The sequence below is a fragment of the Lemur catta genome, chromosome 8, assembly GCF_020740605.2.
Source record: "Lemur catta isolate mLemCat1 chromosome 8, mLemCat1.pri, whole genome shotgun sequence".
Lineage (NCBI taxonomy): Eukaryota > Metazoa > Chordata > Mammalia > Primates > Lemuridae > Lemur > Lemur catta.
In genome coordinates, this window is record NC_059135.1 from 52,561,434 (window position 1) to 52,585,695 (window position 24,262).

Below are 24,262 nucleotides of genomic sequence, written 5' to 3' on the forward strand. Positions count from 1 at the left end.
GAGATCTAGAAAAATTCTTTCCTCTTAGCATAGTCCAGCCCAGCTGTGACAACACTGGACCCCTTTCAAAATTGGCGTATCCTAATAAACTGAGAAGACAATTATAAAAACACATAAGTGGATTAGTGCACGGAACACAGATTTTATTCTAACTTAACTATAGCCTGGCCTATAGCCACAGGAGCTTTCAGGACACTGGATACCAGCTCCTATGCCTTACTTTAATCCTGTTTGGGGTGATAGAGAAGATGTGATACCTTGGTAATCGAGATTTCCAGCCTAACAAGAAATCTCTCTATCGTCATTCTTGATATGAGCTCTCTCTGACCATGTGTCTTGCTACGCCTCTGTTCTATAGGGTCTAACCTACATTATTATTTTATTTTTAAAATTGTACCCTGTGCAATGCCATCCCTGGATGTTAGTAGAGAAAAAGAGCACATTATGTATTACAGAATAGTAACTAATAGTTTACGCCAATTAAAAACTTGTTAGACCCTATAGGGTGTGTCATTTATAATATGATAGAAAAGCACTAGGCTGGGAGGAAGGGACCAGGGGACAGGGGACACATCCAAGTCCTCCTATGTGACACTGGCAAGTCACTTTGGTTTTCTGGTCTCAGTTTCCTCTTTTGGGAAGTAAGTGGGTTAAACTGGACCCACTCCTATTTTCTCAGCCCCTCTCCCAGAAGTCTCTCTCAGCAGTCAGAGATCCTGAAGGCCAGAGCCTAAGAAGCGCCAGCTGAGGTGGTGAGAAAAGCAGAAAAGTCTCTTCTTTAACCACTGCATATGCACATGGGAGAGAATTGGGTTGAACCTGGGACCCAGAAATGCAGAGACCCTGCCTCTCCAAAGACCCAGGGTGCTGAAAACAAACTCGTCTTGGACCCAGAGATGCAAACACCAGGGATGAACAAGGTAATAACCTCCAAGAATTGAGACCTAGAGAAAATGTGAAACTACCACAAGGATTGACAGATGATGCCGAGATGGGACTCATTTCTGTTAGAATTCAAACTTCATTCTAACAGGCAGTGTTTTTATTCTGTTTAATGATGGATCCCACATATAGGTGTTCAATATATGCTTGTTGAATGGTAAATGAACTCTTTACACTTGTGATAAGCTCAATGAACAATGTGAGATTATCTAATTTATCTAACTGCATTTACCCTAAAATCACCCCTGGGTCCTAGGGCAGGGCTCTGGGTGGTACTGGTGTATTTAGCTAAGCTACTCTCCATGTAGCCACTCAATGGTGTGGCCTTTCCTTGTGCAACTTGCATTGACCCTTGCCTGTGGATTGGTTGGTTTAATTTATGACTCTGCCCGTCATCAGTTAATCAGCGTCCCCAGAATAATCACACTGTAACACAATTCAGTCATTAAGTGGAAATGGTCGGTAAGAGCCCGCAGTCCCCTGGAAACTTTGTGCAGAACTAAGGATGTGTTAACATGTGGGTGGATATGTAAGTAAACAGTAAACTGAGACAAAAAGGAGAAAAAGGAGAAAGCCACCGTGTCCTGGTGCCTCTGTTGCTCTGATAATTAGGAATGTGCTCAGATCAGTTTAAAAATATTCTGCCTGTGTTCCACTTTGTAAACAGACAACGTAAAGTGATTTCATTAACATCATTTTACATATAATAACTTACATATAGGGTTTTTTTGAACATAAGAAAAGCCTGACACAAAAAATGGAAGAAACCAAACAGGGTAATAGGGTTAGAAAAAACCTGGCAGCTCTTGGAAGACCAGCCCGGGGCCAACTGCAAAGTTCTAAACTGTTGTTGAGCCACACACACCCCCTGAGGCCAGGCTGCTGCCTGTCGGCTCTTTCTCCCTTTTTCCGACAGGTCTCCGACAGGTTCAGGCTTCTCTCTTTGGTTTATCTCCTCTTCAGCATTCAGTTCTATACTCTGATGATTTGTCTCTTTTGCTTAATTCCTACGTTAGTAGTTGCTTTTTTTCCCCTACCAACCTCTGTTCTGTGTCTGTGTCATGTGAAACAATTCCTGGTGGCATATGTGTGCTGTGAGACACACACACTAAGGTGCTGAACCCCGTGTGTTCTTCCCAAGAGGCATTTAGGTTTACATAGTTCGGGTTATATGTGCTCCTTGCCCTCTAAGCAGGTTACAGCCAAGTAAACAGATAAGGCAAGCAAATATTGGATGATGTGTAAATAAGTAAATCAATTGACTAGGACAATATAAGTTACTTGGAATATGTATAAAATGCATAATTTCCAAGGAAATATAGTTGTTTTTAGTAGAGAGAGTGAAAAGTTCTGGCAGATAGATTGGATTTACGATTTGCTCTAATGATAAGTACGTAAATGTTCTATGTTGGACACTGTAAGATAGAAGATGGATGAGACATCATTCCCACTCTCAAAGGTTATAGTTTGTAGAAGAAAATGATGTATGCACTCATATCTAAAATACTAGGTAAAAAATGCTAAGTGTTACAGAAGAGGGATGCAAGCTTCAGCAAGGGAGCGATGATTTTTGGCTAGGGAGGAGGTGAAAGCATTTAAAGTGGGCTCGAAGCTTGGGTGGGATTTCATATTTTTCACATAACCAGTGTTTTCAAGGTCACTGATGCCTCAAGGCAAAAATAAGTTACACTAACTGAAGAAATAGCATTTTTCTAGCTTTGGCCAATGTATACCATAGTAGCATGTGCAGCGTCTTACAAACTCTGCTTGCCCCAGTATTTTTTTGGCAGTTGCCAGAGCAGTAGTTCTTTTGAGGATGACACTCTCTTTTGAGAATCTTATAGAACCTTTTTGTAGAAAAATAAACATATACCTAGTAAATTGCATGCAGTTTTCAGGAGTTCATGGACCCTTGCAGCCTACTCTTAGACTCCCAGGAGTCCATGGTTTCTAGTTTAAGAATTCCTGGTGCAGACAGTGCCTGAAGTCCTGAAGCTATTGGTGTTCAGAGCAGCATAGCAGGGTCACAGTGCCAGAGTCTTGGGAACTCTTATGTACAGAGCCACATTGTTTTCTCTGAAGCTCTCAGTGCCTTGGGTGCAGGCTGATCTGCATAACTTTGAGGGCCAATTTTGGTGCAAAAGCAGGGCTCCTTGCACCACATGCGCATGCGCACACACAAGCACACAGAATGAGAGACGTACTTGTTCAGGATACACTTTTTAAAAGATTTCCTGGTGATCCTGACATCTGCAATGTGTTCCCCCACACCCGCTGCCTTAGGATGTTATTTTCTATGAGCTCCTCAGTCCCTCGTGCTGAGAGACTCCTGGCAAGCCCAGCAGACATGCCCAGACGAATCTGTATCCTGGCTCAGAGCCCAGCTTTGGCTCAGACTAGGACATCCCTCCCACTCCCCTTCCATGCTGCATTAACATTGAAACTGGATGGCAAAATAAGGTCACCAACAAGGAAGCTCTAGAAAACAGGGAGTTTACAAGTTTAAAAAAAATATTTCTATAACACAGCTTCATTGAACAGGACCTGGGCTGAAGCCTTTTGGAATCAGGGATGTGACCTGGGGTTGCTGGCTTTAGGTTGAGTTGTTCTGATTTGTAGCTTTAGAATTAGGCCAGCTTTTGCGAGCAGTGAGTAGGTTGGGGTGTACACCACATCCCTTTGACTATTTTAATATCAGTACAGTAGCTACCTGAGGACCAAAGCTGGATTTACCCGGTAGGTAGGAGTAAGCACACGCTTGAGGCCCTAGCAGCACCCTACATGGTCTGCTCCCCCTTAATTAGGGCCCAATGTGCTCTTTCTCCATCAAGATCCCTTTTCTCAATGAGAAAGAGCAATCTGGGAGGAACTACAGGTACCCCTTTGTTTCTGCAGGACAATCTGCATCTCTGAAGACTTGAGGACAGACACCTACTTCATAGACCTCAGGACTTCACAAGGATAATTACATTTCTAACACTTACACATACCCACCCTATCTGGGTACTGGGTCAGGAACTTCAGAAACAAACCATTTATGGTGAGTTGGTGGCAGGGAGATATTCTGGGGAATATGTGAGGAGGAGACCTTCTTGAGGTCCCGTGATTCCCAGTAGAAAAGCAAACTATGCTCACGCCTGTCAGAATGGCTATTATCAAAAAAGTGAGGCCAGGTGCAATGGCTCACACCTGTAATCCCAGCACTTTGGGAGGAATCGCTTGAGGCCAGGACTTTAAGACCAGCCTGGGCAACAGAGACCCTATCTCTAAAATAATACAAAAAATTAGCCAGGCGTGGTGGCGCATGCCTGTTGTCCCAATAAAGAAAATGTGGTATATTATACACGGTGGAATACTATTTAGCCTTATAAAAGAAGGAAATCCTGTCATTTGTGACAACATGGATGAACATGGAAGACATTAAGTGAAATAAACCAGAGACAGAAGGACAAATACTGCATGATCTCACTTATATGTGGAATCTAAAAAAGTCTGTCTTTGGAAGCAGAGTAGAATGGTGGTGACCTGGAGATTGAGGTGGGGAGATGTTGGTTAAAGGTTACAAAATTTCAGTTAGACTGGAGAAATAAATTCAGGATATCTATTGTACTCTCTCTCTTTATATATATATATATATATATATATATGAGATCCATTGCTGACTATATTTAATAACAATGTAAGGTATACTTGAAAACTGCTGAGAGGGTGGATTTTAAATGTTCTCATTACAAAAAAATGATAAGTATGTGAGGTAATACATATGTTAATTAGCTTGATTTAGCCATTCCACAATGTATTTGTATTTCAAAACATCATGTTTTGTACACCATATATATAATTTTTGTCAATTTAAAAAAAAACCAAACTGGCCAGGTGCAGTGGCTCACACCTGTAATCCTGGCACTCTGGGAGGCCAAGCTGGGAGGATCACTTGAGGTCAGGAGTTGGAGACCAGCCTGAGCAAGAGCAAGACCCCTAAGTCTACTAAAAATAGAAAAAATTAGCCAGGCAATTAAAAAACAGAAAAAATTAGCCAGGCATGGTGGCACATGCCTGTAATCCCAGCTGCTCGGGAGGCTGAGGGAGGAGGATCGCTTGAGCCCAAGAGTTTGAGGTTGCTGTGAGCTAGGCTGACGCCACGGCACTCACTCTAGCCCAGGCAACATAGTGAGACTCTGTCTCAAGAAAAAAACAAGCAAACTATGTTTACCATCTGTGAACCAGTCCTCCTTCTTGCCTCAAGTGTTTCTTTTTTATTTATTTATTTTTTTCTTTACTTAACTTGAATATAAAGCTTTCATTGTCTTAAGTGTTTTTATGTTAAAAAGAGAAGAAATAGAAGGCTTTTTAATCTTTCTAGTTCTTTCTAATAACTATCAGTATTGACATCTGTCATAAAATTGTCATGACTGAGAAGGAGAAACAGGAAGAGAAAGCCTGGCCTCCTTGAGCAAGACAGGAGAGCCAAAGCTCTTATTCCTTGTTCCGAGGCAGCCGGGAGCCTTGGGGGAGGACTTGATGGAAGGAGGCGCAAACCATGTGCTGGGAACCCCTACTCTGCTGCACTAAAACCACTAAAACAGACTATTTTGAGGTTTTGGAGCTGAATTGTGTTAAAAGATGGGTGCTTTTTTTGTTGTAACTGAAGGTTATCATTATCTTTGTAATTTATTTCAGGGCAGTGTGCTTTTGAATTTGTTTTCACTTCTTGTTTGTCTTCCAATGCTTGGGGCTGTGAGGATGGGAGTATTGCCTCACGGGGAAGGGGAGCACTGTCATCTGTGAGGAGACTGCTGTGCCACAGGGCTTAAAGACCCACAGGCTGACTTGAGCCGCCGGGAGCTACCAGGATCTGGAACTGAGCTCTGTTTTAAAACTCAGCCAACACCAAACCAAACGACACAAACAGCTTCCAAAGGTAGAAAGCAAATGAGAATGGCTCACACCTCTGAATAGCTAGACATCATTAAATGGCAAATGAAAAACTGGCAAAAAATATTTGAAACATTGAGAGAAAAAGCTTAATGTCATTAATGTGCACTTTCAAATCAATAAGAAAACAATGAATGACTTAATAAAAAATTGGATAAAGGGTATAAACAAGAAATTCATACTGTAATACAAATGGCACTAACCATATAAAAATGCTCAGTCTCACTAGTAATCAAAGAAATACAACTTAAAATGAAACAAAAGAGAGCCATATTTCTTAAAATTAAAAAAAAATTTTTTTTTTGAGACAGTCTCACTCACTCTGTTGCCTGGGCTAGAGTGCCGTGGCATCAGCCTAGCTCACAGCAACCTCTAACTCCTGGGCTTAAGTGATCCTCCTGCCTCAGCCTCCCGAGCAGCTGGGATTACAGGCATGCCACCATGCCTGGCTAATTTTTTCTGTTTTTTAATTACCTGACTAATTTTTTCTATTTTTAGTAGAGTTGGGGGTCTTGCTCTTGCTCGGGCTGGTCTCCAACTCCTGACCTCAAGTGATCCTCCCACCTCAGCCTCCCAGAGTGCTAGGATTAAAGACGTGCAGCCTCGCCTGGCCAAGAGCCATATTTTTGATGATCAATTTGGCAAAGGATAAAAAATTAAGTGTGTGGAGAAACGAGTACTTTTATACATTGCTTGTGAGTGGATAAACTGGTAAATTTATCCACTTTGGAGGGTAATTTAGCAGTGCATGTCAGAAGCCTTAAAATTGGTATACCCTTTGCTACAGCAAGTCCACTTACAGGAATTCAACCTTAGGAAATTATCATGGATCTGTGCAAATGTTTAGCTACAAGGATGTTAAATAATGCAGCCATACTTTGAAATATTATGCAGGCATCAAAAATGACATCAGAGGTGTTTAATTATATATAAAAAGATATTCATGCTATATTAAATGTTTACAGTTAATTAAAATTAGTGTGTATAGATAGAAAAAAGATGAAAAGGATATAAAAACAGTTAACAGTTATAACCAGTCATTTTTCTAGGGTAGGGGAATTATAGGTACAGTAATTTTATTTTATTTCTTTTAGTTATTTCTTCAAATAATATATCTTCATTTCATAATTAGAAAAATAAACTTTTGTAGCTTTTTTTATTAGCCAAATGGTAGTACATATTTTTATTCTCTGAGAGTGGCACAGGTAAAGAAGTCTCATGGCTTCAAAGGTAACTTGGACAATGAGCCCTGCCATTTTGAGTTTAAATAAAAATTTTTTGAATTTGAAGCAATTTTGATTTTGCCTTTTGTGGAACAGTAATGTGAGAACTGTATCTAGAATCAGAAAATTCAGTCTTACTGTATGATCTTGGACAAAGTGATTTAATCCCTTTGCATTAAAATAATGTTCTGTGGAATTTAAAGTCCATATTGGTTAATGTAACCATGAAAATAAGCACTGTCTTTGTAGAGTTTAAAAATAGATTAGGGCTGGGCACAGTGGTGTGTGCCTGTAGTCCCAGCTACTCAGGGGGCTGAGGCAGGAGGATCGCTTAAGGCCAAGAGTTTGAGGTTGCAGTGCACTATGATGGCACCTGTGAACAGCCGCTGCATTCCAGCCTGGGCAGCATAGTGAGAACCCATCTCTAAGAATAAATAAATAAATACATGAATAAATAAATCAATAAATAAAATTAGGGGCCCAAAGCCCATTAAACACCGGTCTAAACTTGAGGAAAACATCAGACAAACCCAAATGGAAGTACTTTCTACGAAATACATGCTCAGTACAGTAGTGCCCCTTATCCATGGTTTTACTTTCTGCAGTTTTAGTTACCTGCAGTAAACCAGGGTCCAAAAATATTAAATGGAAAAAATTTAATGGAAAAAAAAATTAAATGGAAAAAAATTTATAAGCTTTAAATTGTGTGCTCTTCTGAGTATTGTGATAAAATCTTGGGCCATCTCTCTCTGTCCCACCTGGACATGAAGGGTGTACACTGGATACCCTTTTTCCAGTGTATCCACACTGTCTGTCTTTGCTACCTGCCTGTCAGTCACTCAGCAGCCCCCTTGGTGATCAGATGGACTGTCATGGTATCACAGTGCTTGTGTTCGAGTAACCCTTATTTTACCTAGTAATGGCCCCAAAGTGCAAGAGTAGTGATGATGCCAATTCGGATACACCAAAGAGAAGCCATAAAATACTTCCTTGAAGTGAAAAGGTGAAAGTTCTCAACTTAATAAGGAAAAAAAAATTGTATGTTGAGGTTGCTGAGATTTACAGTAAGGATGCATCTTCTGACTGTGAAATTGTGATGAAGGAAAAAGAACTTTGTGCTAGTTTGCTGTTGTACCTCAAAAGGCAAAAGTTAACAGCCATAGTGTGTGGCAAGTGCTTGATTAAGATGGAAAGTCAGCAAATGTGTGGGTGGAGGATGTGAACAGAATGTGTTCCCATTGATGGCAATTGGGTCAGTACTGTCTGCAGTTTCAGGCAACCATTGGGGGTCTTGGAACATATCCCCTATGGATAAGTGGGGACTACTTTACTCCTCAAAAGAGTCAAGGTCATGAGAAGCAAGGAAAGACTAAGAAACCGTCACTGGCCAGAGGGCACTAAGACATGATGACTAAACATAGTGAATGTGGTATCCTGAATTAGATCCTGTTATAGAAAAAGGACATTAATGGAAAGACCAGTGAAATCCAAAGAAAGTCTGGAGTTTAGTAGTAATGCACTGGTGTTGGTTTCGTAGTTTTGACAAATGTACCATGGTAATGTAAGATGCTAACATTGTGGGGCGATTAACCTTCCCAGTTTGACTGGGAGAGGGTTTCTTAAGATGTGGGACTTGCACTGCTAAAACCAGGACAGTCTGGGCAAACTGGGATGATTAGACAACTCACATTGGGGGAAACTGGGTTAGAGGTATATGGGAATTCTGTATTATCTTTGCAACTATTTTTGCGATCTAAAAGTATTCCAAAATAAAAAGTTTATTAAAAAACTAAGATAAATTAGGGCAAACTCAGTGGCTCACACCAGTAATCTTAGCACTCTGGGAGGCTGAGGTGGGCGTATTGCTTGAGGTCAGGAGTTTGGGACCAGCCTGAGCAAGAGCGAGACCCCATCTCTACTAAAAATAGAAAAAAAAAGAAATTAGCCAGATGTGTAATCCTAGCTACTCAGGAGGCTGAGGCAGGAGGATCACTTGAGCCCAGGAGTTTGAGGTTGCTGAGCTAGGCTGATGCCATGGCACTCTAGCCCGGGCAACAGAGTGAGACTCTGTCTCAAAAAAAAAAAAAAAAAGATTAATTAAAAACAATAGAAAACAAGTTAGGGACAACTGACTAATAATGGGATAAGAGAAGTTAAATATCCATCTATTCAACAAATTTATTGAAGTTCTATGTGCAAAGTTTTCTGTTGGTCTCTACTTTCAAGTGGGCAAAGCAGTTAAGTACAAATATAAAACTGCTCTTCTTTCTAGTATCTTGCTATTATATTTTCAGAGACAATGTGTTTATGGAGAACTCTGTGAGTTTATTCATTTTCCCTTTTCATGCATATACTTTTAGCATACATTAAGTAAATTTTTAAAAGTTTGTACTTTTTTCCATTCTGCTGTATCCATGGATTTTACCTACTTCCAAACTATTAATTTCTACGCCTTATTCATACATTTTTATCTCCTCCTCAAAAAAGTTTCCACAATTAAATAGTCCATGTTAAACCCCTCTAGGTACAGGGGACCTGTGCCATCCTCTGTATTATTCTCACAGTGTTTCGCTTTCAGTATTCTACTGGGTTTTTTTTTTTAAGTAAAGATTCTCTCTATTTTTTTCTTGCATTTAAAAAAATTGAGGTATAATTTATATATGGTAAAACTCATGCTTTTTAGGTACACAGTTCTATGAATTTTGACTACTGTAATAGATTTATGCTATTGTAATTCAAATATTTTCTTCTTGATTGTTAACAGATGTTTGAATTCATCAATAAAGAGAAAATGACTTGAAATACTTTATTTTTTTTTAAAGACTAGTCAAATGCAGTAGTGAGAAGGGGGGAAGAGTAGAACAGGAGCTTGATCTGTTAATGACTGTGAACAATCAAGTGAGATAACTCACTACCTCTGGGCTTTGGACTGGCATGTTAGAGCCAGGGCCTCAAAGCTCCGCTGTACACCCCCACCCCAAAACCCCAACCCATGAAAAAATTGTCTTCCATGAAACTGTTCCCTGGTGCCAAAAGGTTGGGGACACTGAGTTATAATAAGTAAAACCCTCATTCAATTATGTATTTATTTATTTATTTTTTTTTTTGAGACAGAGTCTCACTCTGTTGCCCAGGCTACAGTGCCATGGCGTCAGCCTAGCTCACAGCAACCTCAAACTCCTGGGCTCAAGCAATCCTCCTGCCTCAGCCTCCCGAGTAGCTGGGACTACAGGCATGTGCCACCATGCCCGGCTAATTTTTCTATATATATTTTTAGCTGTCCATATAATTTGTTTCTATTTTTAGTAGAGACGGGGTCTTGCTCTTGGTCAGGCTGGTCTCGAACTCCTGAGCTCAAACAATCCACCCGCCTTTGCCTCCCAGAGTGCTAGGATTACAGGTGTGAGCCACTGCACCCAGCCTCATTCAATTATTGTTCATTCCCCAAATATCCCTTTTCCTCCTGAGCATGAGATTCAGAAATATTACGTTTAACTTAATGAGAAGGCATTGGTAAATTTTGTAGGAAATCAACAATTGGAAATATCAGAAAGTTATGATTCAATTTAAGAAGTCAGCATGGATTCATTTTTGATCTGCCTCAGTGAAGTAAAATTACTTCTGGTTCTAATAACAAATATCAGCTAAGGGAAGCTGTGAACCGATTACTTGGACTTTAGGATAAAGCACCATGAAAAGAACACTATACAAACACCTAATCTAGAAGTCAGATAAGTATGGTATAGGGATGAACTACTTAAGTAGATTAAACATTGACTTTGATATCAAAGTCTGGAATAGTTTGGAATGGATGGGTTACAAAGCTCCAGGGATCAATATTAGGACCAATTTTATTCATTTTGTATGTCAATGACCTGGAAGAAGGAACATGCAGTAAGCTTGTTATACAAAACTAGAGGGAGGGTCAGTCAATACAAAGAAGGAATGAAATGACTTGAGTAGACTAGGAACATAAGCAGATAAGTGGCTTATTCAAAGCAGTGTGTAGGAAATCTGAAGTAGAAAGATTGTCTCACAGTAATGTGAAATGAGAATGTTCAAAATAGAGTACAAAAGTAAAACTCATAAGATGAGTAAATAAGCATGCTAGAAACAAATTAATTCCAATGCTATGAGTAAGACAGGAATATTGACTATAGCATTTAAAGAAATAGCATATTTTTGATATACTAGACTAAGAAAATAACTCACTGAAATATATATAGTTAGAACAAAAATGAAGTCATTTGTTGTGAAGGGTGATAGAACCCTTAAGTTATGGGTGTCTATTGGTTCCAGAAATCTTTTAAATTAGGTGACTTCATCACTTAATTTATTATTTATTATGTTTTATAAATTACATATACATTGCACATATTTTATATATATAAAATGGTTCATAATAAAACCATTTAAAGACTTCCTTATAAGTGTTTGACGATTTGTTCAGCTGGTCAATACCAGTTTTGTGGCCCCTTTACAATCAGCAGGTCATATTATCAATAGTTTCTCCATTAAAATAAGTCTGAAATCTTAATCCTAAAAGAATCCAAATTCATGGCTTATTGAAATCAATGAATTCTTCAGTAGATACTTATTGATTGTGTTCTATTGCTCAACACTGTAGAACTGTTTCTTGACCTCTTTCATTAAACAACATCCCTCTTTTGATAAAGTATAAAAATCTCACATTTTCCTTTGACATTTGAACTTCAAATAAGTTAAATGTCATAGCTTAAAAAAAAAAAAAGTCCCCATGGGACAAAGAGCTATTTTGTTTTCAAACTATACCTGTCTCTTTCCTTGAAAATCAGTGTTTAAGAACTACACAAGAAGGCCGGGCGCGGTGGCTCACGCCTGTAATCCTAGCACTCTGGGAGGCCGAGGCGGGCGGATTACTCGAGCTCAGGAGTTCGAGACCAGCCTGAACGAGACCCCGTCTCTACTAAAAATAGAAAGAAATTATCTGGCCAAGTAAAATATATATACAGAAAAAAATTAGCCGGGCATAGTGGCGCATGCCTGTAGTCCCAGCTACTCGGGAGGCTGAGGCAGTAGGATCGCTTAAGCCCAGGAGTTTGAGGTTGCTGTGAGCTAGGCTGACGCCACGGCACTCACTCTAGCCCAGGCAACAGAGCGAGACTCTGTCTCAAAAAAAAAAAAAAAAAAAAGAACTACACAAGAGTAAGGTATGCTTGTGCATAAAGTGCTTATGATTTCAATTGTGGTGACGATGCTAAACCATGAATTAAATAAGTGCAGTATTAAGGGGTACATCCTAAGGTTAATGGAAAGTTAAAGATGAGGGAATGGCCAATAGCTGGAAACAACGGCTTTATGGAAAGAGATTAAAATGAGAACAAGAACTGAAGCTTAAAGTCTTGTTAGAATTTGCACAAGCACAGGGAAGGGGGAAGGAAAATTTTGTTGGCAGACACTGAATAAATTCTCAAGGGTAAAAGTTACTAACTGGGTGGCCACGAAGAATTGTGAGAGATATTATACATGGGAATCACTAAAATCTTTTGAGCCAGGTAAAGGAAGATTAATATGTGTTAATACATGTAGAACAGAAAGGAGCAGAAAGTCTGGTCCTGTCCAGGGCTGCAGAAGTTGGCTAGGGCAAAGCATGCTTTGATCCCTTCCAGAAGGATCTAACTGACCCCTGGTGATTTCTGAATGCAGAGGTAGTCGTTTCATAATGCATCAGGTATATTTTAGATTTTGTTATTTCTTTTCTCTATTATTTGCATTTGTGTATATTTTGTTTCTTAGGTGGATTATCTGTTTCTTGAGAGTAGGGACTACACAGTGTCTTGCAGAACAGGTTCAATAAATTTTGTGATTTCAGTGATCAGGTAGCTGAGAGAGACTCGCAGGAAAACTGGTCAGCACCTGGTAAGTGGCGGCCTATGTGAGAGGGAAGAGAGGAAATGTGTCAAAGACTTCTGAGGAAATGAGGCATTGCTATCACACAGAAGCGTCCGAGGGGAGGTGGAGCTGGTTCTGTACAGACAGTTACAAATATTCTGAGTGTGAGGTGAAAGTGCCAAGTTCAAGAGGCATTTACAGTGCTGAAGGGTATGGAATGGAACTCTGGTGACAGGAGATAACTAAAGATAAGATTTGGGATTGAGTTGAGAGATGAGGGCTGAAGTTGCAGAATATTGAGTTTCTGGGGGAGGATGAGCTTCTAAAGAAAAGCTCAAGGAATCAAAAACTGAGTCTGGAGTAATGTTCTTCTTTAGGGGCTGGAAGGAGGAAAAGAAACCCTAAAGCTGCACTGTCCAATATGATAGCTGCTAGCCACATGTGGCCATTCAAATTTAAATTGACATTAAATAAAATTAAGTAAAATGAAAAATTTCAGTTCCTCAGTCACACTAACTACATTTCAAGTTCCTAATTGGCCACATGTGGTTAGTGGCCACTGTAAGGGACACATCAAAGATAGTTTTTTCATGGGACAGAATGGCAAAGATACAGAGAAATATTCATTTGAGAAAAAAACAAAACAGATGACGTACCAAGGGAGGAAAGAGTTTCAAGGAGGAAATGTTTACAGTGTCCAATGCTGAAATTGGGTGTAGACTTCAATTAGGAAGGCAGTAGGAAAAGAGCAAGTTATTGGGATCTTAGACAAAGAAAGGAAGGAAAGAAAGATGACAATAGCTAGAGACAACAGAGGTCACATGGAGGTTTTTTCTGTTTTTGTTTGTGTTTTTTGTTTTTGTTTTTGCTGTTGAGACAGAGTCTCACTTTGTTGCCTGGGCTAGAGTGCATTGGAATACAGGCACGTGCCACCATGCCTGGCTAATTTTTCTAATTTTTGTAGAGACAGGGTCTTGCTCTTGTTCACGCTGGTCTCAAACTCCTGGCTTCAAGTGATCCTCCCACCTTTGCCTTCCAGAGTGCTAGGATTATAAATGTGAGTCACTGTGCCCACCCATATGGAGGCTTTTTAAAAATGGAGAGACTTGTTCACGTTTGAAGACAAATGCATGGAGCTAAGAGCCTCCAAATCCTTACCTGCCACTGTTTCTCTTTGCAGCTATAGATTGAAACTGACGCTAGTCTGTTGGCTACCTACCTCATGGTGTCCTGCTAGCTCCTTCAACTTGGCACATCTAACACCAAACTTAGGATCACCCATCGGAAACTCATTGTCTCTTTTTTTTAATCCCTTATTTTATTTTATCTTTCTAGTTGCTAAAGCTGGAAAACTTAGTCATATATGAATCATTCTCCCCCTCACCTCCACCCCTTCAGTCAATCAGTTGCTTGGCATATTTATTTTACTACAGTACTTCTATCATGGACTCATTTGTTAATTTTCTTTTTTTTTTAGTTTAAAATAATGATTATGTAGTATTTCAGGCAAAGAGAGCAGTATAGAGAATATAATAATAGTATACTCAGCCAAGCTTAAGAAAACTTGCAAATATAAACAAAGCCTATAGGAACTCATTCAAATCTCATTCTCTTTATACCAAAGGTAATCACCATTTTAAATTTAGCGTTTATCATTCCCATGCAAGATATTAGTGTTACTACACATGTATATATCCATATATAGTATAGAATATAATTTGGTACATTTTAAAGCTTTATATAAATATTGTAGCATTATATGGTTTATCCTTCTAGCTTTTTTCACTCAATAGGTTTTGAGATTTATCCATGATGACAATCATCTCTTTCTTCATTCATTTTATATTTCATTTAATGACCATATCCACAATTTATAAATTCATTGTGGATTATACTATATGTTTGTATATTTATATCATTTATACATATATATTATACATATATATGTGTATGTGCATATAATTGCATTTATTTTTTACTTCAACTCTTGGGTTGAAATGGATTGATTATATGGTGCAGCATTTCAGCCATTTTAGGGGAAACTGGAAAAATTCTATTCCCTAAAGACAGGTAAGAACTGTCTTCAGTATTTTCTACAGTTTTATCTAGTCTTCTCCCGGCCATGTCATTTTTTATTTTATTCCTCTTCCTCTTCCCTTCTCTAGCTAGACTTTGGGTATGCTTGTCTCTTTTGGGATTAGTTGCTATATAAGTCTGGTTTATATAATTAAAGGGAATAAATTTTATTGTAAGATAAAGACTGAATTATGAAATAAAGCATGAATATACTCCAGGCTGAAGGTTGTTACTCATTGCTTAAGGATATCACACTTAAATGGTTATTTGTTACTTATTATGGTCAGATTATTTATTTATTATTATTTGTTAAGTAAAGCCACCTCTTAAGTTTTCTAGTTTATAATCAAGAGAATCTGGAGCATTCTTTTTCTAAGATAGGTTATTAATGAGGTAGAAATAAATAAACCATTTTTTCTTGGAAAATTGCCACGACTCAGAAATCTAACGTCAGTGGACTAAGCCTCTTGGACTGACATGAAGATCGCTTCAGGACTGTTGTAAATAATTAGAAATTTTAGAATACCAAGGAATGTCAATGTTCTGGATAAAGAGAATGGGATTCCTTGAATTATAAAGACATCAGGCCTTTTGTACCATAGTGATATGGTTGGTGTGGAGCTTGAATGAAAATCGGGGTCAAGGCCAGATGCAGTGGGTCATTCCTGTAGTCCCAGCTACTTGGGAGGCTGAGGTGGGAGGATTGCATGAGGCCATGAGTTTGAGAAGAGCCTGGGTAACATAAGGAGACCCCCGTCTCTAAAAAGTAAAAAATTTAAAAAAAAACCAAAGAAAAGAAGGATCTGACTCATTTTGGGAAGGTGATTTTGAAAGAAGTGAGCTATTATGAGGTCAAAGAAATTTTACTATACAGTATTTATCAGTTAACTTTTTTATTTATCATCCATTTTCCCACAAGATGATTGTCTTGACAATCTTTCTGCTTATTATTAAACATCTACAATGTGTCAGTATTGGTTAGAGCATTCAAAGTATAGGATCCCTAACACAAGGAGCTCAAAGACTTACTTTAAAAATGATCTTTCTTATAAATATGTACCAATTTTATCTACTTTATTGTTTTATTTATCTTGTATTTATTTACTTTTATTTTTTCACATAATGGGCAGGTTAATCTTTTAAACTGATCATTTAAAAAGACCTGATATGTTGATTGGCAAGACTGAAGAATGTGGGTTTGAATCTTGTCACTTATTTGAAAGTGACATTGAGCAAATTCCATAATCTTTACAGTTTCCTCATCTGTAAAATGATAAATCTATAGTACTTGTCCTACAGGGCTATGAAGATTAAATAAAGATCTGAAGGACTTGGCACATAGTAAAATAGTAAAAGCTCAAAAATGTTACCTCTACCTTTTGTTAGATTAAGAAAAAAATAAGAGATATGATTTTTGAGGTATATTTTTGAGAAAGTAGGGAAGATATGAAATACGAAGGGGGTTAAGTATACCTGGTTAATGTAAACTAGAATGTTTCTGAAGTGTGATAGTGATTATGTAAGTAGAACAAATTAAGGTTCTTGAAATCCTGTGAACAGGTTAAAGAGATCTAGGGTGGGGAAAAATAGGGTCACAATTATAGCAGTAAAGGTTATGTTCATGAGATATTGATTTAGGTTGAACTATACAAAACTGCCACCTTTTTAGATTAAAAAACAGTTGAATATTGGCAATTTCATATGGTCCATTTGATAGATGTTCAGGAGGGAAGAAATGGACAAGTAGAGAGCATGAACGAAAGGACACAGTCCTTCAGTTGTGCACCTATCCAGGGCTGTCTCTGTTTTTAGTACAGAATGGCTAGCCTCTTGCAGATGTACATCAAACAATATTTAGTGGCCTCTTTTCTTTGTAGGGAAGAAAGGGGTTGAAGATGAGCGAAAGATTTCATGCCAGTAGGTGTACAGAACCTTGGAGACTTTTGACCTTCATCACATTTCCAAAGGATTTAAGAAAACTTATAAAAACACATACAATTTTTTTTAAAAAAGTGATGAAATTGAGGATAAGGAAAAATAAGGTGACATCCAGATCTCCTACTATGATGTAAGCAGTGGCCAGCACAGAGCTTCCTCAAAGCATTTTGCAAAAGAGGAAGTGCAGACAATAGCCAGTACTGTACTGCTCTGTTAAGCAACTGCAATTTTGGGTTCCTATGTAAATGTAGCAGTAGGTGCCACTGAGGTACCTTCTACTAAGAAAACAAATATCTTTTAATTAAACTGTATTTCAAGCTTTGACAATAGTACTAAAATAGTTAGGAAAGGGTGTTCTTTGAAGAGACTATCTTAATTTCCAGCCATCTTCTTAAGATATCCCATGACAATAACTCTTTCAAGTATGGTCCAAGAGGGTTCTCTGAACCTTACTGTAGTAGTGAGTGATAGTTTTGGTATATGTATCTTTTTTTGTTCTTAATTTTTTTTATTGATACATAATATTTTTACATATTTGTAGGGTACATGGGGTATTCTGATACATGCATACTATGTGTAAATGATCAAATCAGGATACTTAGGTTATCTATCACTTTGAACATTTATCATTTCTTTGTGTTGAGGACATTTCAAATCTTCTAGTTATTTTGAAATATACAACATATTGTTGTTAAATATAGTTAACCTACTGTGCTATCAAACACTTATTCCTTTTATCTGTATGTTTGTAAGCACTAATCAACCTCTCTTCATTATCCCCACCACCTCCCCCATATGTGTCTCTTAAAAGCAAAATAGTTAGTTCAGGTAGGTATTTTCTCTTTTTCAGAAAGAAGTGTTTTTTGCATGTCAGAATGTTCTATGGACTAAAAAAGAAAAAACTGACAATTTATTCATGTCATTTGTCAATTGGTATCCATTAAGAAATGAATTTAATTCCTGTGGCCAAAGACTTTGCTTTCTTTGGGGGTTGGACTAATGCTTTGCAAAAGGGGCATAGAAATAGTGTACTTAGACCCATAAAACACATTTCCACTTCTGGAAAAACACCTGAAAATGTCTGAAATATCCTTTCTAGGCAAAGAGCTAGCCTCTAGCTAACATATCCAGGTAAGAGCAAAAAGTGATTAAGTGTGACTTTTCTTCCACTCTCTCACTCCACTTGTTTTCATCGCTGCTTTGCTCTTCAAGCCACCCATCCCTTTTTCTATCCCCTCAATCAGCTTATTCTTTTATTTTCCTTTAAAAATCTAAGTGTACAATAGTATACCAGTTACACTATCAAATTTTAAAAATGATTCTTCTGGTTAAATATGAGACCAAAAGTACTTACTATAATACAGGAAGAGATCAACCCTCTTCTTGGATCATTATTTTGAGTCTTGTTTTAGCAAGTTTGTGGTTTTTAGGTCAATTCCCTGGAAATCTGATCTTCTGTACAATTAAGAGTCGAGTAACTATACAGTGTTTCTGGTCCTATGAGCATAGTTGGCAAGTGTAAGTGCTTTGGAATTGGGATGCAAACTCAGTATGCCACAAAAGGATTAAGAATTTTTTTAGTTAATGCACAGGAAATCTAGTTCAAGTGCTTGGACTTCACTACATCATCCCCCGGCAAAACTACACTTATTACACAAAATATAATAACCACAGTAACTGGAACACTGATTCTTGTTTGAGTCAGATTTCTAATAAAAGGGGTATTGTGGACAGTGTTCCTATCTCTTAAATTTAACACCTTTCTTGGCAACTACACCTAAAGGTAATAGGCAGAGATGTCTCTTAGTTGGCAAAACAAACACATAAAACCTGAGCATTTTCCCCCAAGATGACAGTAAGATATCAAGGATGCCAAAGAGGGAAGGAGTGTTAACCTAATCTAATAAATAAAACAAGATTTTAAAGTAGAACGAAAACGTTCCAAGATAAAAAAAAAAAACTACTTCACTGAGATTCACTACTTTAAAAACACTGGCAATCGTTGATGGGCTTTCTCAGGAGATATCTAACTTGGTACCGAGGATCAAGAAGTGGGTAACATATGTTTGTGCAACAAAATGATTATGTGACTGATTTTTTTAAAAAGGATTCTGCCCATTGAGTATATATGCACACCACATATAAAATGAAATATACTTTTAAGTCCTTGTTTGGTGTCACTGGCCAGAATTAAAGCTTTCGTCCCGTAAGTGAGGTGGCCTGAGATTTCTTTTGTGCTTTAAATGCCTGCCTCCGGGGTACGAGAAAGCGGGAGACCAGTTGGAAACTCAGGGCTAAGGGGGATGGGAACAGGATGGCTTTGACTGTGAATCTAAGAGCTGAATGTGTGAGAGAGAAAATCCTCCTCCAGCCTCGGAGGGGGTGTCTCCCCCAATACCAGCTCCCTCCCCCCGGGCTCGTGGGGCGGGTCTGGTTCGCTCAGTAGCAGCAGCGGCCGCAGCAGCAGCCCCGGGGCTGAGCAGTGGTGGCCTCCTGGCAGCGCAGGGAAGAGCCGGTTCCGAGAGCGCGAGGCCCTGGGGAGATCCGGCCAAGGCTGCCGCTGGGATGGAGGAAGCGTCGAGTAGAGCCGGAGTCACCGGGGACGGATTTCCTTCCCAGCTCAGCTCCCCTACAGCTTGGCGAGGCCTGCTCCTAGCGCCTGCGAAGTGGAGGAGGACTGCGCCTCGGGCCTGGCAGCGGCAGCCGGCGAACGAGGCGGGCACAGCAGGGTAACGGGCAAGCCGTAGCCGCTCTCGGGAACCTACGCCGCCACGGTCGCTCATTGTCTCTCCCCTTCCACCCGGGGGGCAAACAGGAAGCGCGCTGCCTGGCCGAGCGACGGACATGCGTCTGGACCAATGAGCACAGCCGGCGGAGAGCGTGGTGGCGAATGAGCGCGAAGAAGAGGGGCGGGAGTTCCGGGCGGGCTGTCACCCTCTTCCCCCCTTTTGGGCTGGAGGCTCCACCTTTTGTGTTTCCCGCACAGTCAATCAAAATAGGAAAAAAAAATCCCCGGACCGCTCCGGCCGTGTCCGCCGCCGCTTCCCGCATCCTCTCCCGGCGCCGCCGCCTTCGCTCCTCACCATGTGTAAGGCGGCGGGGAGCCCCGCCTGAGGTGCCCTAAACACACTATGACCGGTACGTAAAGCCGAGAGAGAGCAACCCTTGCTGCTGCCGCCGCCGCCGCCGCCGCCGCTGCTGCCGCCGACCACAGCCAGCCTGGGGCCGCCGCTGCCTGTCCCGGCCCCAGCCCCGTGTGTGCGACCGTGTCTGTGAGAGGCAGAAAGCCGCACTCCCCTCCGCCTCCCTCCCTTCCAGCCACCGTCCACCCCTGAAGCCCCAGCAACGCCGTCTCCCCGCCGCGCCCCGGGGCGGGTGGCCCGGTCCGCCGGGAGCGCATCCCCCTGTGTGCGGGCGCGGGCGGGCGTGTGTGAGTGACTGACGGTGCGAGAGGAGCGAGCGCGAGTGAGAGCGAGCGGCGCGAAGGGAAAGGGGAGGAGAGGAGAGGAGAGGGGGCAGGGGCAGCGCGGGGAGGAGGAGGAGGAGGGAAAAAGGAGGAGGAGGAGGGTTACAGGCAGCGGCGGGCGGGGGCAGCAGCAGGAGGGGAGGAGGGAGCCGCCGCCGGGGGGCGGGTGGGGGAGGGGAAGGGGCCTGGGTCCGGGCTTTCGGAGTAATTTCTCCTCGGCCCGCGGGCCCCCTCCCTCTCCTCCACCCGCCTTCCTCCCCACCCCCCCCACCCCCCCCGCGCTGTGCCTGCAGCTCCCGAAAAGCCCGTGAAACAAGAGGAAATGGCTGCCTTGGACGTGGACAGCGGCGGCGGTGGCGGCGGCGGCCACGGCGAGTATCTGCAGCAGCAGCAGCAACAGCAGCAGCAGCAGCAGCAAGGAAACGGCGCGGTGGCGGCGGCGGCCCAGGTGAGGAGCGGCTGAGCCCCGGCCGGGCTCCCCCCCTCGCGCCGCTTTCTCCTCCCCTCGCCTCTCCCCTCCCTCCTCGCCTCTCCCCTCCCTTCCCCCCGCCCCGGGAGCTGCCCGCCCGAGGCGCCAACGCTCCCGACCCCGCCCGCGCTCCCCCGCCCGCCGCCTTTTTGTGCGTGTGTGAGTGTGTGCGCCCTGCCGGGGGTGGGTTCCGGGCGGAAGGTGGAGGCCCGGCGCGCAGCCCGCCGCCCGCCTACCCGCGGACCGGGGTGCCGGGGTGCTTGGGAGCAGGGGACGCGAGCCGGAGGCCAGGGCAGGAGTTAGAGGAGGAGGAGAGAGCGGGCTGGCGCTCGCCCGGGCGCAGCCTGCGAGGACCGAGTCGCACTTCCTGTGCGAGCGGCGGCCCGGCCCTAACCGCCACCCCCTCCTCCTGTCTCCCTCTCTGAACCCGCCCATCGGGGGTAGGACACTCAGCCGTCACCGCTCGCTCTGCTGGCCGCTACCTGCAGCAAGATAGGGCCGCCATCGCCGGGCGACGACGAGGAGGAGGCGGCCGCCGCAGCCGGGGCCCCCGCCGCCGCCGCCGCCGGCGCCGGAGCGGTAAGTCCCGCGCGCGGCCCGCCCCCGCCGAGGCCCTGCGCCCGCCATCCCGGGCCTGCGGCGCGCCCGCCCAAAAGGCCTCCCCGGCGCCCGCGCTTGCCCCGAAACGGACGGGTCGCCGAGCCTTGGGGCGCCCTTTCCTGCTTTTTCGCATCCCTGTTTGGGTCGGGAGCCAGCCCAGGCTTTCTTGAAATTGTCACTGCGGCACCTCGCTCAAAATTTTCTACAAAATGAAGTCTGAGAGGGCGGGGGTAGAGGACTCCAAAATGGATGTTTGAGCAATTCATATCAGTGCGGAAAACTCCTTTGCTTGAAAACACTACAAAATTTTCAAGCACAGCTTGTCGGCCATAGATAGTATCAACTACAGAGGCACTGTCTAGTATTTTTGAACCTGGAGCTTTTACTGCTGGAAGTTGCTAGATTACTGATTTAAATCGTAGATTATAAAAATCGTAAATTATTACTGATTTAAATCGTAGATTATTGAAAAAGAGGGTTTATTCTTGGAATTATCCTTTTGCGTGCAGAAATGAACACTCTTGGAGTGCTTTTTTAGTGACCATTTGAAATTATTGAATTTTAGTTTTTGCAGACTGCTAAAATTTACAGTAAGTTTTCTGAAGTGGGGGTAAATGAAACGTTTAGCGACCATTGACATTAGCGAAGTTACTTAGCACTTCAGCTTTTGAAATTGAATATGAATATCTGTTAGAAACAAAAGTACATGTAATGAATTGTATTTACATGCATACTGATACATACCGTACTTGCCTTTGAATTTGGTCGGCAAAACTCTATTTTTATTTTATTATGATTGTTAGTGTGATAGGATGTGGTGGGATTCTTTTTGTAATGCTTTTACAGTCTGAAGCAAGGGGAGGAGCTGGTTTATGTTATACGAAGGCTTAATTAATACAAATAAGCTAGGAGTAGATTTTAGCCTGTTAATTGCGAATTTTACATTTGTTTGGATTTTTGCTGTTTAATGTGTGTGTTCACCTACTAATATAATTGAAACCCCTCTCAATGTTTTTTTGGTAGTGGATTATAGGATTTGATTTGTGTAGTGATATTTTAAATAGTAGATGGAAAAGTTAGGTATAATCTGCAGCAAATAGTATGCTTAGGCATTAAAAGTTAAGTTAAACAATTAGTAAATATTATATTTGTGATTTTAGTGCTTCAAATTATATTATGGGGGATGTGAGTAGTTTTAATGTCTTAAGTTGTGCTTTTGTAAGCTCAAATGTAAAGGCATAAAATTATGTTGTGAGAGACATAATTGTTATTTTTAAACAAACTTAGGGCATGCTAGACCTTTTTTATGAAATGTATCCCTCCAGTCCCAAAGTGCCAAAACAAATTGTTTATCTTAAGAAACCACTGTATAAGTAAAATTGAAAAGCAGATTGCTTCTACTTATGTTTTTATATTTCAAATAGAAGAAAAAATTTCTTGGAAATGTAGTTTACAAAGTTCAGATATCAGCTTACAGATGGGGGAGGGGAGAGTGAAGAAGGAAGTTAGGAGTGAAAAATATGTATATGTACTTAAATATGTGAGTCTTCAGCCTTAGCCATCTGTGGCCATATACTTGTAGGGAAGTTGTTTCCATGTCTCTTCTGCGCCTTCTCTGAATTACCGAATCACTACTGACAACACATTTCCCGCCAGCTGAATGTGGGACTAGAATCAGTCTCATAAATCTAAGATTTATCAATCAAATACATCATAATTTGTCAATCACAGTAAAATGAAAATACAGTTTTGCCAAAAACCCCTCAAAACATACATTTCTTTGTATGCTTGGTACCTATGTACAAGGTTTTTCACTTCGAGTAAAATTGGTAAGACCGGCTTGTATATGCCTTAGCAGATAGAAAAATGATTTTTCCAGTTCAAAAATGAACTTAAGACATTTTTTCAGTACATTTTAGAAAGTGAAAGAAATTCTTGTGAGTTGTTTTTGTTTTAAAATGTGCTAGATAATCTTATTTTAATTACTCAAATTACTGGAAATCAGGTTATAGCTGTGTTTTTAATTGTATTTTGGAACAATTTTAGATTTACAGAAAAGTTGGAAATACAGAACTGAGAGTCATACCCTTCACCCAGCTTCCCCTAATGTTAACATAACTGTGGTACATTTGTCCAAACTAGGAAATTAACAGTGGTATGATATTACCAGCTACAGCCTTTATTCTCATTTCACCACTTTTTCCACTAATGTCCATTTTCTGTTCTGGGATCTATTCCAGGATACTACATTGCAGATATATGGTGTTTAAAATCAAACGGAAATATATATAGTTCAACTTTTTGCCAGTTTAGCTTGGTATTTTAAGATTAAAAGGGGCTTGAAAAGCCAATCAGCTACATTAAAGATTTGCTTTGAATATTTGGGTTTTGAATTTGGACTTTTTTTTTTTTTTTCATAAAAGAGGATCCTGGCCAAGGGTGTTTGGTTACCCTCAGGACAGTGCTGAAGAGGTCTAATTGCAAAGTAGCCTCACCTGTAATGTCCCACAACATGGACTCCCAAGGATGATTTTATAGCAAGTTTCCTTTGTAACTTTTTTTTTTTTTTTTTGAAACAAGGTCTTGCACTGTTGCCCAGGCTAGAGTGCAGTGGCACCATCATAGCCCTCTCCAACCTCAAACTCCTGGGGTCAAGCAGATCCTCTTGCCTCAGCCTCCCAAGTAACTGGGACTATAGGTGTGAGGCACCACACTGGGCTAATTTTTTATTTTTTATAGAGA

General features: G+C 41.1%; 1 protein-coding gene across 2 annotated transcripts in view; it reads left to right on the forward strand.

Moving 5' to 3' along the window:
* Window positions 1-24,262, forward strand: part of SP3 (Sp3 transcription factor) — a 96,211-nt gene that overhangs the window by 16,509 nt on the left and 55,440 nt on the right. The window contains exons 3-7 of one of the 2 annotated variants that reach the window (XM_045558944.1): window positions 680-920; window positions 19,486-19,714; window positions 19,801-20,123; window positions 20,745-20,899; window positions 21,365-21,499. In XM_045558944.1, coding sequence (XP_045414900.1) covers window positions 20,117-20,123; window positions 20,745-20,899; window positions 21,365-21,499 — 297 coding nt within the window. In that variant the 5' untranslated portion in view covers window positions 680-920; window positions 19,486-19,714; window positions 19,801-20,116. The remainder of the gene's footprint in view (window positions 1-679; window positions 921-19,485; window positions 19,715-19,800; window positions 20,124-20,744; window positions 20,900-21,364; window positions 21,500-24,262) is intronic. The other variant, XM_045558945.1, reaches the window with a different exon arrangement.